Source organism: Solea solea, chromosome 1, assembly GCF_958295425.1.
Source record: "Solea solea chromosome 1, fSolSol10.1, whole genome shotgun sequence".
NCBI lineage: Eukaryota > Metazoa > Chordata > Actinopteri > Pleuronectiformes > Soleidae > Solea > Solea solea.
In genome coordinates, this window is record NC_081134.1 from 39,913,821 (window position 1) to 39,933,721 (window position 19,901).

At 38.8% G+C, this 19,901-nt stretch overlaps 1 protein-coding gene across 3 annotated transcripts in view; it reads left to right on the top strand.

Annotated features, from left to right (window-relative positions):
- The first annotated feature begins 6,446 nt into the window (after positions 1–6,446).
- Positions 6,447–19,901, top strand: part of tpk1 (thiamin pyrophosphokinase 1) — a 53,718-nt gene continuing 40,263 nt past the window's right edge. For 2 of the 3 annotated variants that reach the window (XM_058646417.1, XM_058646435.1), the window contains exons 1-4: positions 6,447–6,497; positions 8,652–8,737; positions 12,422–12,496; positions 18,059–18,128. In XM_058646417.1, the coding sequence (XP_058502400.1) occupies positions 8,695–8,737; positions 12,422–12,496; positions 18,059–18,128 (188 nt within the window). In that variant the 5' untranslated portion in view covers positions 6,447–6,497; positions 8,652–8,694. Of the gene's footprint in view, positions 6,498–7,968; positions 8,000–8,651; positions 8,738–12,421; positions 12,497–18,058; positions 18,129–19,901 lie in introns of those variants that run through there. The other variant, XM_058646426.1, reaches the window with a different exon arrangement.

The following is a 19,901-nucleotide window of genomic DNA, read 5'->3' on the forward strand; positions in this document are numbered from 1 at the left end:
ACAGACAGCAGCGCAAATTCGCAACAGGTGTTACAGTAAGCGGCTAGAGCAGACACCTTACTGTGTTTTCACAGGAAAAACACCTAACCTATCTAACATGAAGATATTTGGCTCTGAATGCTACGTATATAAACAGGATAAGAAGAAGCTGGATTCTAGGTGTGAAAAGGGGATCTTTGTAGGCTATGATAAATACAGTCCAGCTTATAACGTGTATCACCCTGAGACAGGAAAAGTCCTAAAACATAGGCTGGTAAAATTCATTACCAAAAATAACACAGACAGCCAGACACAGACAGATCATGACATGGACGACACCATTGAAAGTTATGGAGATACACCACCAAAAATAGTCAACCAGAATCAGGGACAGCCTAAGGAGAGTAAAGAGTCCAGTATTGAGGAAACTGCTGACGCAGGTCCAACCCAGACTGGTAACACTAAGAGAGAACTGGGAGAAAACAGGTATCCTACAAGACAGAGAAAAGCTCCCGAATACTTAAAGGAGTACCAGTGTAAAGCTGAGTGTAATGGTGAAAGTGAAAATGTAGATTACTTCTATAGAGTGACTTATGGTGTACCTAAAACATTTAGAGAGGCTATGGACTCTAAGAAGTCAACAATGTGGGCTGACGCGATGAAAGAGGAGATGGACTCTTTGACAGAGAATGAGACTTTCACTCTGACCCCACTGCCAAGAGGCAAACGAGCAGTGGGAGGTCGCTGGGTATATGCAATGAAAGAGAGCCCAGATGGATCTGAGACTTGTAAAGCCAGATATGTCGCAAAGGGATATGCTCAAGTGGAAGGAATTGATTATAAAGAGACTTTTTCACCGACAGCTAACATGACATCTGTCCGAGCATTAATGCAGGTGGCTGTACAGGAGGGTCTTACCCTACACCAAATGGATGTGAAGACGGCATACCTCCATGCTCCGATGGACTGTGAGGTATATATGGAACAACCAGAAGGTTTCGAGATCAAGTCAAAAACAGGAGGACACCTAGTGTGTAAACTCAATAAATCATTGTATGGTTTAAAACAGTCCGGGCGTAATTGGAACATGTTGCTGCATGATCACCTTACAGAGAATGGTTTTGTACAAAATGATGCTGATCATTGTGTCTACAACAGAGAATCTGAGAATGAGAAAGTGATTCTGCTTGTATGGGTAGATGACTTAATCATAGCAGCGAGTAACAACACCTTACTCAGTGATGTAAAAAAAATGTTGAAGAGAAGGTTTAAGATGAAGGATATGGGTCCACTTAAACACTTCCTGGGTATCGACTTTAAACAAAGTGAGGGAGAAGTCAAAATGACTCAAAAGAGACACATAGAGAAGATGCTTGTAAAATTTGGAATGTCAGAATGCAAACCGAGATCCACCCCATGCGAACAAAAGCTAGACTTTGACAGTGAGGGTGAAGTTATTGACTCAACAGGATATAGAGAGATAGTGGGTAGCTTGATATACATTATGACATGTACTAGACCTGATTTGAGCTGGGTTGTTAGTAAACTATCACAACACCTAGCAGAGCCAAAACAACAACATTGGGCTGCAGCAAAGCACCTACTGAGGTACTTAAAGGGTACTATAAATCAAGAACTACACTACCAGAAATCTGAGAAAAACCTACAGCTTGAGGGATTTAGTGATGCTGATTGGGCAGCCGATATAAATGAAAGGAGGAGCACAACTGGATACTGTTTCAGCCTAACTGAAAATGGTCCAGTTATATCGTGGAAGAGTAGAAAGCAGCCAACAGTGGCACTATCCACCTGCGAAGCTGAGTACATGGCGCTAGCAGCCACTACTCAAGAGAGTATGTACCTTGTACAACTACTGAAAGGAATAGATGGTAATAACCAGCATGTACCAGTCAAAATATATGAGGACAACCAGGGGGCGATAGCTCTATCCAAGAACCCAGTATGCAGACAGAGAAGCAAACATATAGATATAAAGTATCACTTTGTACGGTCTGCACACGCAGAAGGGAAAATATCTATAGGATATTGCCCTACTGCACACATGGTTGCTGATGTCCTTACCAAGCCACTGACAAAGGCAAGATTTGAGAAGTTCAAATGGTATTTGTTTGGAGAGTAATGTAACCGGCAGATGTAAACATTGTTTATAAGTTTGTTTGAACACTGCCAGTATGTAAAATGTCTAATCTTGAAGTTGTGTATTTTTGTTTACCACTATAGAGAGCTGTAAACATGTCTTTGAGTGGGAGTGTTAAGCATATTTGATAGTATGAATGGCAAAGTCATGTAAAATAGCCTACACAGTAAAGTTAATGTTAGAACTGATATGTCTGAGTGCACCTGAATGTAACTGTGAGCATGCGCAGAATAAACGGTCAGTGCGTTGAGTTCATGACGAAAGAGATGGTGGCGGTCTGTCATTCTCTCCCGTGAATATTAGCATAAAAGGTGCCAGCTGACCACTCTGGTGATAGACTGCTGCAAAGATGTCTAATGCTACACTGTGACGCATGAGTTCAGTTGTAATGTTGTTATGTCGTGTGTCTAAAGACGATTTTCTGACGGGCAATAAAGTTTTCTATTAGGCAAATTGGAAACTCTAAATCAGGGGTGTCAAACTCAAATGACCTGGGGGCCAAAATGGCAAAATGAGCTTAAAATTGTAACGCAATAGTTCCTCATGATATCACAGTTAAGATACTCATGATGATATTTCACAGAATTCCAATTAAAAGTGCTTGTTTTGATGGAACGATGTATATTTCTGTCCACGGTGTACCCCACCTTTGTCAGCTGGGATTGGCACCAGTGCCCCCTCCCACCACCACCACCCTCAGGTGGAGGATAAAGTGGCAGAAGAGGAGTGAATAAAGTTTTCTGATTTCGGAAAAAGAAGCTGCATTTGTGCTACAGGTTTAAAAATCTAGCCTAAAAGCCTTTGTGGCAGATATAAATTCACATTTTATACTATATTTGTTTTTCTGTTAGTGGCCCTGAGTGTAGGGCGCCAATCAAACAAGTGAAACTGTTTAAGCAGGAAGAGAAATGATGTCTTTATAATATAATAAAAGATAAATCAACACAGGATTAAAATTAGCTACATGTATTTTTTTCTTTTTATCTCAAGGGGCTTTACGTAACATCACAGATGGACAATCTTTTTACTTCCCTCTGACTGATGGGTTGTGTTTGTTGCGGCTCTTTGTTGAATGTTTATGATGGTTACACTGAGTGGAAAGATTCAAACAATACTGTGTTTTGATGACTCTGCCACTCCATCAAATATTCTACACGTTGCGCACATCAATTCAAACACCTGTGCCACCTGGCTGCATTGTGATATTTATTTTGTATTTTCCTCCTCTCACCCTCTCATTTATGACCTTTCCTTGAAAAGTAGAGCAACAAAAAAAAAAAAAAATGAAATAAAACCAACATATTTTAGAATTGCGAATAGAGTAAAGGAGTGGGAGAGACGGATCAGACGAATGTTTTAATAAAGAGAGAAATATGAGAGGTGGGATATAGGGAGGGTTTGTAAATATTAGAGCAATGAATGGACAAGACAGGAGGAGCTCGTTAGCTGGATACAGACGAGCATAGAGAGATGTGATCAAACATTCAGAGAGTGCGTCCATGTCAAAATAAATAAATCTAATAGGGGAGGGGGGGGGAATCCACTCAGCACCCTTGCACTCAACTTGGAATTTATTCATAGTTGTATTTATAATGCATGTCCACAGAATGAGTGACTTCCCATGCACCTTTGCATAGCAGCTCATACATGTGTGTCGCGTCTACAGGTCTGTGTACGTTGAGCGCTGCATACGATCGCCTCCCGTGTGCAGTCGTAAGTGCCGACTGATGAGAGAGCGTTTGTTTTAATGAGCCTCGAGAGTGGATTCACCTTGAGATAGATTTAGTTTCTCAAATTACTCGGCTGCTCCTGCTGTCTGAAGATATCTGAGGCACAGAGCATCAGGCCGCAGCTCGGGTATTTGTGTATTTGTGTGCTCATCGTGTGTGTTTTGCTTGTGTGTATACGGTGTATGTGTGATTTTTGGATTTTTCTGACGTGTCTGCAATTCTTGTATACCTGGTTGAGATTGTGTGTGTGTGTGTGTGTGTGTGTGTGTGTGCGCTTGTATTTGTTACCTCTTTAGGACCAGTAGTTCTCATGGAGACCAAACCCTGGTCCTATTAAGGCCTAATAATGCCTAATTTCTGAGTAAATGGTCAATTTTAGGGCTAAGATTTGAATCGTAGTTAGGCTAAGATTAGGGTTATGCATTCATTGGGTAGCCAATGCTGTGTCCTACAAAGAATAGCTGTGCAAACCTGTGTGTGTTACTTGTATTTGTGGCTTTGTGAGGACCAAATATTGAATAAAGAGTGAGGATATTTTGGCAAAGTGAGGATATTTTGGCAAAGTGAGGACATTTTGGCTGGTCCTCACTTCTTTAAAGGCCTTTTTGGGGGTTAAGACCTGGTTTTAGGGTTAGAGTTAGAATTAGGTTTAAAGTAAAATGATTGTGAGCTTGTGTCACAAGTTTTTGACTGTGGATGATTAAATACCACAATGACAATGGTTAAATTAATTTAATCTGATTGTCTACCTATTTTTGTGTGTTCCTTTGCTTTAGTGCACAGATCCGTACCGCAGACGCACCCTTGGTAAATTGCCACAGGAATAATACATAACCCCTTATATGGAAATCCTGGCTGTGTGTGTTTATAGGTCACATCTTCAAGCTTTATGAAATTAGTTTTTTGTCTTTTTATGTGTTATTGAGTCAGAGTTGTAATTATTTTATTTTGCACATTTAAAAAAAACAAAAAACGGGAGTAGCCATAATTGTGCAGAAGTCACAAAATAGACCATTTGTCTATCTGTTTTTTTATAAAAATGAGCCAAGTGATTTCACAAAATACCGATAAAAATTTTTTTTTATATAGTAGATTGCCTTTAGACTGAAAAAACGTATAAGACACTCTATATTGCTCAGTCTTATAGCCTCTGTACATATGTTTTAACATAGTAATGGGAAAAAAGCAGCCAAACTCCATCTACTGTGTTGATCTTGTCTTGTCATTTTATTTCATCTTAACGTTTTCCCTTCAACTTTTTAATTTGTCTGTTTAATTTTATCTTAACTTCTTTGACTTTGATTTAGCTTCTTATTTAAGATGTAAAGTGACCTTGAGTGTTTGAAAGGCGCTTACAAATAGAATGTTTTTTTAATCTCCTCTGCTCACCCCTTCCTTTCCCAAGCCTGCATGGAAACTGTATCCCATAGATACAGACATTTTAAAGGATCATGTGTTTAGTTTAGGTCATAGTCAAATATGATAGCAACCATTCCTTGTTTTTACAATCTGCTTCAAAACACGAAATGCCTAAAGAGCACACAAAAAAATAGTATATTCAGTTTCTGCCAACAAACTGAACTTTTAAGAGATAATTTCAGCTTCAGTGATATTTTAGATTTGGCTTTTCCTGACGGCCAGAAATTGAGGTTACTCAGATGTATCAGGGCTGATATCTCTCTCTAAAACAAAACCCACTCTTTTCCTCTCAAACACCAACACCTCTATCTGAAAATGCTGTATTTTGCACTGATTTTTGTAATATTTAAAAACGCATGTACTATATCTAGACAAGACACTTAAAGACACTGGTTGATTAGTCCATGTAAGTAGATCAATACATAAAATAGTTTTTGTTTTTCTTGATAAGATCCCCTCCAACTGTGTGAACTGTATCACTGCAGTATCATTTTTATTCCTAACTGTGGAAAAAGCACTGAGACAGTGCATTCCTCCACCAAGGCCAATACTCCTCTATCATGCAAGAATAAAAAAATAAAATAAAAAACTAACTCTAGCTCACCCAAATCAAGTCATGTGAATTTCTCTGTGAGATGAATAAAGTATCTATCTATCTATCTATCTATCTATCTATCTATGTCTTCATTGGGCCATAAAGTCCAAATAAATTCCATCCAAATCCATCTTTTACTTCTTTCGGGATACACTGCTTACAGACAGACAAACACAGCCAATAAACATAATTTCCTTGGCAGATGTGTTTCTAAGAATCCAGATGTTGTTTTGTTGATTTGGTATCTTACTCTGGACATCTGTTCAGTAATGGCACAGATAATGATAGTTACAGTGAAGAGTGAGTGAAAGCAGTGATTGGAATAGTGTCTCACTTATTAAGATGATTTCCAGTGAATGAGACTGAGGGTGAAATTAAATTATTCCTCAATTTGCTGGAGAGCCCAAGAGGCTCTTTAAAAACTTATGGGACTGCCTTTGAGAAATCTCACTGAAGAGCTGCTCCATGTATCAAGAAAAAGATAGTTCCACTTGTCACCTCTAGAGGTCCCCATAACTAATCCCAGCTTGTCTTCATACTTTGAGTCTCCCTCCTCTGTCTGCTGCCTCCACTCTCCTCGGCTGTTTACATTCAATGGCGGAAGTCGTTACACGTCGTGAGTATTTTATAACTTAGTATTGTAATGACAACTTTAACACATAATGTTGTTGTCTTTTCAGTCGGGAGGCGTAGCGATAGAATGTGGACTGTTTTCAGTCAGAATAGAAGGGTTTTTAATCGAAAGACAACGTGAAGAAGCAGTGTCGCTCACAGCTGCACAGCATTGTAATAGCGCTGTAATACAGTGAGGCTGAACACGGACAGACTGTAATGAATGAATGAATGAATGAATGAGAGAGAGTCCGCTTTCCTAAACAGATTTTTTAAAAAGCGCTTAGAAATGCTGTTGTGGTGGAAATGCATCATGCAGTCAATGAGAAATCATTAATATGTTGTAAATACGATTTAAATTGTTTCCTAACAAATATTTGTAATGCAAAAATGAATTGATTTTAGCAGGGGGAACGAGAACAGGGCTTTCAATGTTGTGGAGAAAAAAAACATAGCATTTTTTAGATTTATTCCAAAGATTTTTACAGCCTAAAGTGAAGCAAAGCTTCATTTACAATGTACATGTTACACAGCAGTGGAGCAACAGTCAAGGAGCCTCTCTTGAGCTGAAATGTGAACAGTCTTTTACACTCCAACCCGCATGCTCCTGTTGCGTAACTGCGCCTTGGCTACCAAACCTGATAAACACACCATACTGGGAGAAGGGTCACTCCGACCTCAGCCTACTTCCCTAGTCAAAACATTAACATCATACAAAAGTCACGGACAACAGCTTAGTTTATCTACAACTTGTTAGCTAATAATAACGTTTATAGTCCGAACATGTGTGTTGGAGACAAACACTTCTGAGCCACATCTGACTGTTTCCTGTCCCTAAGTTATATCCAAACCTGCTGGTTCCCTGACCTTTGACCCTTCCCTATATCATTTTACTTCCACATTGTTCACAATCGTGCCCTGCGAATACATCAGTCACAGAATTTACTCAATGAAATGTGAAACATTGTGACACAATATACATAACACTCTTACAAAACAAATATAAATACCAACCATGAGACTAGACACATAAGGGAGACAGTAGCATGTTTCAGTTAGACTGATACAATTGTAATAAATACAAATTTATACTGACACAACACAAGATAGTGAAGTGAAATTTACCAGTGCACATCAGTTTGAATCGCAGCACTTGATTCACTATGTGTAACATAAACAATCTCACTACTTTTCCAAGAAAATCATTTAGAAAATGTATTACTTTTATTAGCTGTGTGTAATATAATGATTACATCATAAGTCTGTTCACAAACTATGTGTAGTATACCGCAATCATTAACATTGTTCAGACTAGCTGGGATGTGTGCATGTGGGTTGGAGGGAATTAACACTCACCATTACTGTGACAAGGTGTGGCCTGCTGGTAAACGTTTAGCTGAGGTCAGTGTATAACTACGTTACCTGCCCTTCTTCCTTAATCACAACACGCTCCACTGTGCTGTGCTAACTGTGTTCAAAGTTAAAAGGTGAAAAAGTTCTGTCAAGGTGCAGTATGTTTGTTTAATGTTTTTGTTGTTCATGCAATTTCTGTTTTTAAAGTGGCATAGGGAGCACATTGTGCTGTGATGACATAATTAACTAATAATTAATGGTTATTTGGTTATTATTTAATTCAATGTGATCATGTGTTGCCTTTCCCTGTTTTAATGTGATATTACTGATAGGTACTGCTTTTTGTACTATTTTAAACTGCAAATCTTATGGTAGTCATTAGACATCACAAGAAATGTCCTTATATCAGAAAGCTTTATGAGAAAATGGGATGGTTATTCTGCACTGTTTTGATCTCCATTCACATTAGGGCTGCACCAACTATTCAATAAGTCGATTACTAAATTAAACTTCAACTCTTTTGCTAATCAATGAATCGGTTTGAGGTGTTTTTTAATAATTAAAAAAATCTCTCAGATTTTTCAGCGTCTTGAATGTGAATATTTTCTGGTTTCTATTCTCGTCGTTAAATTGTTAAAACTAAATAATTTTGGTTTGTGGACTAAACTAGACATTCAAGAACAAGATTTTCTGACATTTTACAGAACGAATGTTAATCGAGAAAATAACCAACAGATCGATTGATTATGGGAAAAAAAGAGCAGATAAGAAGCAATAGTGTGTATTTCCTTGTTTTCATTTCCAGGTGAGTTGGCAGATTAGAAAGTGGACCTCTCTGGATCCTAGCCATGGATAAAGAGTTAACACCTTTGGACTGCCTGCTGCCCTCAGGTACTGTAGTCAATCTTGTATACATTTCCTTATTGCAATCAGATGCACACAATTAAATATAAAGATCCTTGCACGGACACAAATGCATGTCATATGAAAGACATTGAGAACCGTTGAATTTATTTACTCTTACTTCTACAAGGTTTTCTACTTGAGCTCTACTTAGAAATCAATGTTATTGAGGTGTTTTGTTCATAACTGGCAGGCTGCTAATTACAGCTTTGTCCAAGGCTGGACATTAATATGGGCAAAACCTTGTCAAGATTAAATGTTTTCAGATTAGGCATTTGTGCAATGAGTAAACATCATGTGTGCTTTTTTGCTCATCATTTTGTTTTTATACAATGCACATAGGTTCTTAGGCTGCTTGGAGTTTGGTTATAGTACAATCAAAGATTGGCAAGAGTGATCGCAGCAGATGGTGAACTGTTATTGTGTGTTAGACAGAATGTTATATGATTTTTCACCCTCAGGCTTCATGTATTTGTATGTAATCTGCATCTTCAGTAGATGTACATGCATTCTCTGTGCAGTTTTTGTTGGATGATTTTATTTCCATAATGATGACCAAATTCTCTATCCGTTTATGCTTTAAAAACAAACAAACAAAGAACTCCAGATGGTCAGCAGCTCTCACTGCCCTGAGCAGAAAGCTGGTTACAGCTGCCTGTAGCCACTGCTCTCAAAGTTTATGTGACCTCCATGGTGATGTGTGCACGAATGTGGAGGAAGGAAAGATGATATAAGCCTAAGGGCAGATTTTACAGAGAGAGAGAGAGGGAGAGAGAGGAAAAGGTCAAGGGAGTCGTACATCAGTTTGGCCTGTAGAGCAGACTTTGTTCCCGCCATCTCTAATGTCTGTCTTGTACAGCTACAGTTGCGTAATTTATCTATTTTATAGAGAGCGGGTTGTACTGGATTCATACTGGATGTACAGTAGGCCTCCATTGGTCAGAATGTCTCTTGGTGCTGATGTATATCAGATATTATGAAATGCTTAGCCTGGGCAACAGCAAAACTGTCAAAAAGCAATAGGGGCATAGCTGAAGGCAGAGAGTGATTTGTTGCATACCTCTGTCTATTGCACCTGCATTCGCCGCAAATCAATCAATGTTTGTGCCGGTTTGAAGATTTAATGTTTGACATTTGCAGTGGACAGTGTCAATCAAACAGTATGTCTGTGATTCACCAGTGATCTGCTTTGGCTCTCACTTGTGCTGCCCTTTAGGCAGCTGTGGGATCTTTGCGTGCAATTGGTTCAGGCAGTTCACTCTCCATCCAGATTGCAGCAGCAACAAAATGTGTTTTTTATGAAGAACATGATGAACATAATGTGTCCTGTTCAAATGATGAGTATCACTGGAGGAACAAAAGCTATAGGCTTTTAGTCCAACGCAATTTACCAGACACTGATTGGCCCCCAAATCAAAACTGGCTTTAATGTTGTGGCTCACATCTGTGCCCGGTTTTGAAATAGTCCATTCTGATCCATCGGTAATTAGATTTACATTTTTTCTGGAGATTCTGAAGACTCTCAAATACAATTATCAGCCTCATCAGAAATACCAGTTAGCAGTTTTATTGTTGTGGCTGATTGATAATAGGTAATGTTGCAAAGTTGCATTACACTTTCCTGTTCTGCGTTTCACCTGTGTTTCTCTCCCTCTCTATCTCCATTCTCAGATATCTATAATAAGCTGCTTAGTCCACAAACGCAACTACAATTATGCTTCTGTATGTGCACATACAATATGCCTCCTTTCATGTATGTGATTAGTTCAGGATAAGAACACACCGCTGATGTTGATTTTCAGTGCCGCCACAGCTTGAAAATCAATAACACAAAGGCCAACATCAGTCAAGAGGAGCTCACTTCGGAAAGAAGCAGCATCAGCATTTGCAAAGCATCCATTGAGACAAATGTTTACTTAAATGTGTTAGCTAAGCATTACAGGCTACACTGGTGACTGTTCAAATCAATTCAAGATTTCACAGTGTAATATGCAAATAATCGCGATTAGTTTGCAGAAACAGAACAAATTCAAGCGCACACTAATCTCCCAGATGTAATTTTGTGGATTACTATGTCATTGCATTATAAATTACTTAAATATCTATGTGCTAAGTTATGATGGGCTAGGACTTTTCTGGTGTACGTGTGTGTTTGTGGTATTTACGCCGTCTAGCACTTATAAAATAGGAACCCAAGGTGACATTTCTTTGAACACAGTGCACAAAAGGCTGTGCATCTCCTTGTGTGTGTATGTGCGGGGAGGTTAGATGCTTGTACTGAGAAGGGTTATCTGAAAAGTCACGGCTGGTTGAGTTTGTGTTTTGTTCTTTGTACACCTCCAGCCAATTAAGAGACAAGACTGACAAATTTACTCCTCCTTTTTTGACCCCTCTCCTTCTTCTCCATGTGTTCTCCTGTCTTTTGCTCCCGCTCTGTGTTTTCTCTCTCTCCTTTCTACCTCTCCTCCTCTTCCCTTTTAACATACGGGGCTGAGGGTTGACTTTCGTTTGGAAATGACCTTCCAGTGATGTGAAATTTTTAACAACATCAAGCCTACTGCTGCAACAGTCACAAACCCAAAGGACCTTTTCCTCAGCCAAGCCAAAATGCACTTTTTACACTTTTAGGGATTCTTCAGCATACAGGGTGGTGCACTTTTTTTGCAAAGAGAATTTCATGAAACGTCAAACATATTCTTTTCATCCTCACTCTCGCCCTTTTTTGTCTGGCCTGGAATGTGCCATTGCTGAAGCATATGACATTCTTGGCTTTGCCACAGAAGAGTGAAACTTTAAAAATAGATGAGAAATGATTTATAAAGGGGAGACATGAAAAGCAAACATGCTGTAAATGGGTAAGTGTGAAGACAGGGAAAAAAGGTTGCGCTTTAGTCTTGAGTCCATTAGGGCTTTTATCGGAGCTGTGTGTTTTATTTTATCAATCAATGCAAAGTCTCTCATAATTTTGTCTCGTATGAAAGTTGACAGTTCTTTTGTATTAATCAGGGAATTTGCATTAGCAGCTGAGCTAAAGAAAACAAAGCCAAAACCTCAAGATGGATACAGGGGTTAAAGAAGAAAATCGATTTATATAATAATAAATCAATGTCTGGGAATGAAAGTTTGACATAGTGACATGGAGCTAGACTGGGAGGAAGAAGCGAAGCTACAGATGGTGTGTCATCAAGGGCAAGGCATTCAGATGAGCACCAATAAGATGCTGAAGTGATTTACCTTTTAATGAAGGCTTTGTGACTCCAGGTTAAATTGGATCCAAACTTTGGATTCACAAAGTCTTTGCTTTGCCTAGGTTTCATTATCGTCTAAGCGTACCACGTCTTATCAGATTGACTGGGAAATTATTTAAACACAAAGAAAATCTCGACTTTGTTTGAAAATGTTTCTGTTTGTAATCCTCTTTCATAAGCAGGCCTCCACGCAGAGCATGATAATAACCTTATCATGGCTTTGGGTTTATTTTGCGCCTTAACAAGCACATTTAGTGCCACAAACAGCAACCTCCAATCTGAATTTATTAGATATTGATTTGAATATGCAAATAGTGATGTGTCTTTACTGTTTTTGCTATTTGCCTATTACACCCTGTCTGTGTCTTTGTCTTATTGTGTATGATTCATTAATTTGCCCTTTTCCTTCTGCCCCTTTCCACAGGCTCGCTAAGTATCTGTCTGATAATTCTGAACCAGCCTTTGGATGCGAACTACCTACACATCCTCTGGGGCAAAGGTACAGTACATATCATACACTGCACAGAAAACAACTAACAAATAAACCCTCTTTGTATCCCCTTTTTCTATTTTTTTTTTATGTGCAGGGTGAGGTTTTTATTCATTCTTCTGAAATTATTAAATCCACAGTGAAAATAATTGACTGACGCATGTAAGGAAAACTACTGTACTGTATGTCTTTAAAGGGAAGTCGAGGTGTTGCTTGCAAGATGCATTGATAAATAGCGGCTGGGCTACTCGCCTGTGATGTCTTGAATACACAAAGCAGATTTAAAACTGCACTGCAAACACTGTAATCCCATCGTTGTTTCTTTGTGTTTTCTTTCTTTCTTCGTGTTTTCACCTGCAGAGTTCACTAACTGAACGTGAACTAATATGAAACAGGATCAGTGGTTCCTCACACTTTTGATAATGATGCGATGAAATAACAGTGAAAAAATAAACTGTAGGCAAACCTAGTTATGAGACTTAACTTAAGCAATCAGAAAACATGTTTGTCAAACACGGCAACTTTGAAGCCAAACTTGTAATTAAAACCACATCCATTTAAATTTTAATGAACACAGCTTTGACATTTTTTATCAACTTGGGGGTGAAAAAACCCAAGAGGCACCTCGGCTTTTCCATCACACTGCAGTCACACAGTTAAGTAGATGCTGCTCTCCTGAGTTGTGCCTTTTCACTAAAAGACCTGTGGAACATACACTATTTAATGACATTTGACAGCAATTTCCTCACGTAATTCCACACTAAAGGTTGCCTGCTGCCTCAAGATAAAGATTATTTGGATAGTCTATTAGACTAAAATACATAATTTAGAGAAAGAAAACATGCATACAATTTGCATTACTTAAAAAATGTAAAACAAATGGCTTAATTGATGCCAAGCACTATAAAATGAATGCATTGTTTTCTATAGATAAGAAATCAAATTCCTTTTCTATAAAACAAATTGCACATATAATTAGATTTGAAATGCATTTCCATTATTATTAGCGCAAACAACATTTAAATGAAAAGTTTTTTTTCAATTTTCTGTTTAAATTGTCGCTTCACTGCACCAGCATGGCGACATATTAGACATGTAATAGATTCTTTATGCTTTGTGGACTGTAACTGACCCTCAGCAAAGCTTGCAGATTGATATTTTGGTTTAGTGATCAGCCCTGCACAGTGTAGGGATTAAATATGATGCAAATGAATTGCATATCCCTTCGTTGATTGTTCCATTTATTTATTTTTTATTATCACATTCAATATATGGCAGTAATATAGGAACACAATTTCTTGGGAATGTAACCAAGCTGCTGTGTCGTTGGTGAGAGCATATCAGATGTACTTGGTCATGGGGCAGATTTAGGCATTTGCCCATGTTTAGACAAGGCTACTTACAGAAAAGTTTCAGATAGATTTTGGGCAGTTACTGAAGTGCCACGAGCAAAGGCAGCATTGCTGTGGTGTGCACGTCCGGAATTGAGAAGTTTTCTCGATCAGTTTTGCTCTTTGCAGCATAAGAGTTGTGGAAGTTTGAAGGGATGATGATGATGATGATTACGTGTTAAAAGACAAATCCGAAATCTTGCATATAGTTTGATGATGAACACACATCAAACAAGTATCATCCCTCACTTAATATGCCATTTCAGTTTAATGTTGTTTATGGGACAAGCAGATGTTAGTGTGTGTGAAGGTGCCTGAGAGCGCGTGTCACTCCCCAGATGATTGCTCACCTGGAGGCATCATAGCCAGGTCTCCACCCTGACAGACACAGACATCCACACACAAACATGCGCTCAGTACTCTCAGGTCCTCTGATGTGGTGCCCCTGGGCCCCCTCATCATCTGTGGGAGAGGTAGAGCAGCAGGGTGGCTGAGGAGCGATACAGGCTGGAGGAGCACAGCACTGATCAAAGTGAAGCTCATTCACAGGTGCCAAGTGTGGTGTTGTGAAGTGGGATCAAGCTGCTTATCTCACTCGTGCATCCTCTCGCTCATCTAGTCCATCAGTCACCCACTTCCTCATCTAGTCAGTCACTTGTTCACTCAATCAGTCACTCATTTACTTGCTTGCAGATCCTTCACTTATTCGCCACGCAAGAACACAAACAAGCAATTCAATAAAGCAATCAGCCAAGGCGATTCTCTCTACAAGACAAAAAGCTGTTTACTTCGAGTGCCTCGTTTCATCATGTGTTGATGTGGAGCAGCTTGCTGAAGTCGAAGTTTGTGAACATCACCTATCCATCAGTTGAGTATCAGCCACGCAATCAAGGCTGTTTGGATATTGTGCCCTGTACACACGTCCTGCACTTAATTTCAGCACATGTATCATATGAAGCAACTAGAGGTGTATAGAAATTGAAGAGAGATGCTGTTTGGGAGACCTGATGGATAGACAGTCTTAGGAAAGGCAGAGAGAATGAGCAGAAGAGCTTGTGAAACTGTGCCACCTAGAATTACAAAGAGGACAGAGCAGAAGAGTAAAGAGTAGGAGAGTGGGAACTCCAGAGAAATAAAATGAGATGTTTGTGCAGGAAATCAATCAATTTCAAGGCAAGGTGCAGAGAGCAAGGTGATTCTGAAGACAGGCTGACAGAGGAGGAGAGGTAGGCTGATAGATGAAGGAATGGTGTCAAGGCATCATAATAGGGATAGCAATATTTTTGCCACTCTTCATGACCATTTACTCTCTCTTGTGCGGCTCCGAAACTTTAACTTGACAGGTATTAACACTCACCTCTAACCTCATCAATATTGGAGCGCTATAGAATGTCCCACAAAGCAGTGTGTGTGTGTTTGTGTATTTTTGCAAGAATATTTACTCACATCGTCCCTCCATCCAACTCCGCAGTGACATCCTGTAGTTGATAAAAAAGCAAAAAAAAGAAAAAAGTTTAGTCATGTGTATGGGACTGCTTTATCTGCTGCCCACCATGTGGATCTATCATACAGCAGAGTGAGTGACAGGAGAGCATTTAGTTCAGAGGTCTGTGGGAAAGGATTATGATAGCTCGTTTATTTGCGGGGTCATCTCCTCTGACGGTCCTCCGTTGTCCCCGCTCGCCTTGTGTCATATCACCGTCACGGTTCACACAAGCGTGGCTCTGGACGTGATTGGAACGGTTGAGCGCGTTCGTCAAGTTCAAAAACTCTCAGGAGAACAAGACGAAGGCGTTGGCTCTGGCCAATGCGTCAAAATCGTGGCGTACTTGAAACGGTACACTACGTCTTTGTCTTCAGTGAGAGAATGACAGTAATTGTTTCTTTGCTGAGTTTAATGTGTTAAGTGTAAATGTGCAGACAATCTTTCACAAGCAACACTCTTTATGACGTGCAGGAAGGATGACTCATGCAAAATTAACAAGTGCATGCAGGGATTCATTTAACTATCAGCAACATTAAATATACAAACCGGCATACAAGAACCCCCAACAAATAGGGGTTTGAATATATTATGATATTTTGATACTTGGCAAATGTACTAGACTAGTACTAGACTCAATACATCTATACAGGAATTATGCCATCATTGTCGCCGCAGGTAATCGATAGTAACAGTTTAATCTAGTTACTGTTGCCTCGTTTATAAACTAAATTGCCTTTATTGTGTGAATTGGGTTCCAGTGTAATTATTACATCTAATAATAGCAGTTTGAATCAGCAGAAAACAAACGCTGTTATAACGCTGCAGAAAATAAGAAAAGCGTCATTTTTGTAGATACTGTCACGCTTATGAAAATAATAACACAGATTACTTGTGTGTATGTGTGTGCGAGAGAGCGAGAGATTATTCACAAATAATGACTGATTCTTTTTCAATTGTCAGTTAAGGCTTAAGAAGAAGTTTTTTTTTCTTGTTTTCGGGAAAAGTTTTACAACCTCTGCCTCACTCTGTCAGAGATAATGAGTCATTTACTTTCCAGTCTCTTTTTGACGTGAATCATTGACAGCATCAGGCAGGGTTTAAGGATAAAAGCAGCACCTTGAATAGAAGTGTCTTTCTTCCATCAGTGAAAAAGCATCAGTATTTTCTCACTTTGTATCAAACATGAGGATGAGATGGAGAAAGAGCCCCTCCCTATTTGTTATCACTGACACATATTTAAGGGTCCGTCGCACTAATAATGTTTTAAGAATTGTGCGACTACAGGGTATAGAATTTGCTTCTTTCACACTGAAATGAGTGGGTATGTCTGACTTTCAAACCGATATGAAGCCACTAAAAAGGTGAAAAGTGGTTGCTCTGCCCTGTGGGGCTTTTTTTCATGAGTTGTGACCGCAAGGATGCAACAACAACTCTCTTTTCGTGAATCATTTATATCATCCCATTAATAAAATAAATGCCCACATATATTAAACCAGTCTATATGTTTAAGTTGTAAGCAGCTGTGAATGGAATCTTTAGACAAAAACTCCAAACATCCAGACTAATGACATGCACAGAGGCATGTGCACACTAGATGAGTGAATTCTGAGAAACGACACATGGATGAAAAGCCTATGAGACAAGCACAAAAACCCAAGACAAGCTTATCCGCCTGCGCCTTTGGCACAGGCAGTACTTTGTTTTAAACAAGGTTCAAGTACAAATCCACAGCTGATTCTTTGAAGTGTTCTTTCCCCCGTGTGTACCACAACAGTCCGAAACAGAAAAAGGGCTCTTAAAAAAATAGGCTGCTCAATTTAAATGGAACAGAGGCCACGGAAGAGAATACATTTGCAAATAGTTTGCATCTAATTTCTGAGAACTAGAATACCATTTTGGGAAATCACTGTCAAATGTGTCTGTCTTTAAAATCTCTAAAGATAAGTGCTCTTTCCCTTTCACTGACTTTGCTTTTTCACATTAACAATAATGCTTTACATGTCTGTGTGATTTCTTTTGTAGTCTCTAAATTATTTTGGCCGTATTGAAAATGTTTCAATTTGGGCAGGGAATGATTGAATTACTATTTTTTTTTCCTTGATAACAATGATGTTTCTGTGTACCGTTATGTTTTTTTTAAGTTTATTACGCTTCTGTACTTCGACAAGTCCAATGCACGCCGAGTTGTCAAGTTATCGGGAACACCTGCAGTCCTCCGTAGCCCACTACGTTGACACGTGTTCATGTTAGACGAGATAGACAAGATATGTATTTATAATAGTTCGATACTGATAAACAAAGCTGACAAAATCAGCAGGTTTTAACACAATTTCAGTTAGGAAATTCATAACTGCACACACAAATGGCAGGTCACATTTTTTTGAATTTCTTTGGCTAACAGTTTAGAGTTGAATTCCTCCAGTGCCAAGTATCATAAGTGTGCTGTTTGTATCCGACTTCTGTTAACCTAAAAAAATAAATATTCTCGCATAAATTACACCTGCATGCTGCCAGCTGATGCATTAAGTGAAGCGGTTACATCTAAGCTCAGGTGTTACAGAGGTAAGCTTATTGTGACACGACACCATTAACAAACAGCAACTTGTAAACAGCAGAACGAAAGGTGTATTTTTGAACTAATTGCTTTCATTTACACAAACTAAAGTGTCATTCGGTTGCTCTGTGTCTGCACAGCTCTCTTGAAGGCGTGTGCGGATGGAGCTGCCAATCACCTTTACAACATCACTGCTGGAGGTTGTAACAGGTAAGTCTGTTTTGTGCAAACACTCACATTTATGGAGCTCATGTGTTTTTACCTACACATCTTTCTCCAAGGGTGCATCAGCACTGTGTCTGGTTGCATGTGGAGGAGCATTTGAGTGTTCAAGGTGAACCATAAAAAACTGTAGGTGTGTGTTCTACAACCACATTTTTTTCGATTGTGTGGCTAATGGAAGATTGCTGTCAGGAAAAGAGATGGATCTGGGACCCACTGGTTCCCCGAGGTGTTGAGACTTTCACACATTAACACAGGGTCTCTTTATGTCTGGGTGTGAATGTGATGTTATGTGTTTGTTCATGTGCATGTTTTTACAATTCTGTCTTTGCAACGACCGTCTGAAGTTGTTACTGTCTGCAGTGAGGACATTCTTTGAAAAATGATGCTGTCTTCTTGAAGCATTCTTGCCTTTTCCCGGGGCAAACTTATTTTAGATGGTAAGTTTAAAGTCCTTCATGGCATGTTTAAAGTTCCCGTCTGTAATTTATCTCTGAGACACTTTTTTGTGTCAATTACTAAATGAATTGTCAACTATTTTGATAATAGATTAATCGGTTTGAATCTTTTTTTCCATGATTAAAACAATATTTCTGTTTCAGCTTCTTAAATGTGAATGTATTCTTAATTTCTTTGCTCCATATAACAAAATTATTAAAAGTGAATCATTTTGGTTTGTAGACAAAACATGACATTTGAGAACATCATCTTTCAAAATTTTATGGACCAAACAATTACTCGATTAATAATTGACAGATTAATCGATGACGAAAACAATTGTTAGTTGCAGCTCTACTGGTGTGTCATCTCAGGAGCCCTACCCTCAAAACACAGAACGCATACTGTACCAGTTGATAACTGCTAGGAGCTCAGTGGAAGACACAGCTGGGAGGACAGCTTTGTGGAAACGGACTGTATTATGTGAGAATCATCTACAGAACGCCTAATATTATCATAATGAACCATGCGGGTATAGACAGCTCAGTTAGTGACAGCGCATCAATCCATTCAGTCGAGATGAAATGATTAGTCCTGCCTTTCACAGACACTAGATTGTTTTTCTCAGGCAGCTTTATTTATTGATGACTATCAATAGGATTTTCGACAAACAAAGGCAATAGAAGGTTTTAGAAGCAATTTTACAGACTGTAGCTTTAATAGCACATTGCTGTACACTTCACTCGATTATACAGCTGTACAAAAGAAGCACTCAATGCTAGTAAAAGTGAAGTTTGGCAAAAAGTAAATGCATTATTTTGTGCTATAGATTACTCAAATAAGAAAAACGGACCTTGCTGACACGAAAAGTTGATTTCTGACAAGTAAAGTGATAATCCCAAAGTTAAGACATTTTGATATCAATAATATATCTGTTGCTTTGGCTCAATATCATATAAAAACGTTTCTGGAGGACGGACTATTGCAGCAATCATAAAAAAAGGATTATGAACAGGGATTGAGATTGAGACCATGACTGACAATTATAGTTCTCTTATATTAATGTTTTTTTTTTTTGATGGAAACAAGTCTGAAGAGAAAAAGTTGGAATGGGAGTTAGGAATATGCAAATAGGGAGAGTTACAGTTTTTATTTAAAATGATATATGTTCCTCACAACATGACTTATTCAACTGTGACCATGTCCTTTTTTCAGGCATCTTCGTTAATTTCCGCATATTTTCCCCGGTCCCCAAACTATTGCTCATGCTTCCGTTCTGTCACAGATTCATCCTCTGACCTTTCAGTTTGAGCACTGTCAGCA